Source organism: Cyprinodon variegatus, unplaced genomic scaffold, assembly GCF_000732505.1.
Source record: "Cyprinodon variegatus isolate N-32 unplaced genomic scaffold, C_variegatus-1.0 Scaffold636, whole genome shotgun sequence".
NCBI lineage: Eukaryota > Metazoa > Chordata > Actinopteri > Cyprinodontiformes > Cyprinodontidae > Cyprinodon > Cyprinodon variegatus.
In genome coordinates this window covers 153,893-155,232 of record NW_015151089.1, presented here as the reverse complement: position 1 = coordinate 155,232, position 1,340 = coordinate 153,893, and the positions used below count along the sequence as shown (strand labels likewise).

The 1,340-nt window shown below is 40.9% G+C and overlaps 1 protein-coding gene across 1 annotated transcript in view; it reads right to left on the bottom strand.

Moving 5' to 3' along the window:
- LOC107096598 (2-oxoglutarate dehydrogenase, mitochondrial-like) overlaps window positions 1–581 on the bottom strand; it is a 47,400-nt gene extending 46,819 nt beyond the window's left edge. Inside the window, exon 1 of the mRNA XM_015393328.1 lies at window positions 264–581. Coding sequence (XP_015248814.1) covers window positions 264–497 — 234 coding nt within the window. The 5' untranslated portion in view covers window positions 498–581. The remainder of the gene's footprint in view (window positions 1–263) is intronic.
- Between the last annotated feature and the right edge of the window lie 759 nt (window positions 582–1,340).

The following is a 1,340-nucleotide window of genomic DNA, read 5'->3' as shown; positions in this document are numbered from 1 at the left end:
GTCCTGAAGACTAAGACTAAATCAAAGATGGCTGTCAAAAACCACACTGCTCACAATGCTGCAACAATATGTTATCAGTACTGAACAATCAGATTCAATTGAAAGTTCTCTATTGAAGCTGGAGCAAAGGATGATGATTATTCTGCAAAAAAGCACTGAACCCTACGGTTGTTTTAAACATGAGAATCCACAAACATTTATTTTCTTCTAATGTCAAATACCATCACATGGCATCAACCCCCCCCATCAGACAGCTTCCCCACCTTATGGACGTTCTTGGGATTCTCCAACCAAGCGTAGTACATCTCCTCCACATAGTTAGAACTGGTTCCATTGAGAAACGGTTCAGCAGCCGCAGACTCATTCAGGCTCCTCACAGGCTGAAGCGTCCTTACGCCTCCTTCAGGCATTGATGGCCGGCACTGTGCCAGGCTCTGGGCGGCCTGTGTGGCAGCTAAAGGCCGAAGCCTTGCAACTGTAGTCCTTAAGCATTGCATGGCTGCAGGTAAACCTCCGTTCCTGACGCCCCTCCTCAGTTCTCAGACACAGCAGTACTTCTTCCAGGTGTTGCTCCTCTCTCTCTCTCTNTTGACAGAGCAGAGTAGAGTACTGAGGTGGATAGCATATGATTCAGATTTTAAACCTAATGCAACAGATAAAACATTTAGTAAATGGGAAAAAGGTCCAAAGATATTCTGGGAGGTGGTTAAGAAAAATACTATACGAAGCTTTGAAGAAATAAAGAATAAATATGATTTAAACAACAAGGACTTCCTCAGGTACTTACAATTGAGGCACTATACAGAAGTATTACTAAAAAAGTCCAATTTAATTGAGCTGGAATCTGGTATATTTAAGATGTTTATTTAACCAACGAATCAAACTTGGGGAAGAAAATATCTAGATTGTACACAGGATTGGAAAATTTGAAGAAAAGCAATACAATATACATAAATGTAAGATGGGAAAAAGATGCTAACTGTGGACTTTCTCAGGACAACTTGTACACCAGCACAAACAAAATACCCAGATACTAAATGTTGGAGGCATTGGAGAGGACAGAGCAGGCCACTTCCATGTGTTTTGGGATTGTACCTACATGGTCCCCTGTTGGCAGGATTTAAAGAGTTGTATGGATAAGGTACTGGGGGTGGGTATTCCATTCACATTTGATGATTTGTTCATGGGGAGAGGGATGGAAAGATCCAGCTGAAATATATTTATAGGATTATGTTGGTAGCAAGCAAAAAAGCCAATACTAGGAAATGGCTCCTAAAAGGGAAGATTGGGTTGACATAATACATAATATTTATATTATGGAAAGGCTGACTTTTTCCATC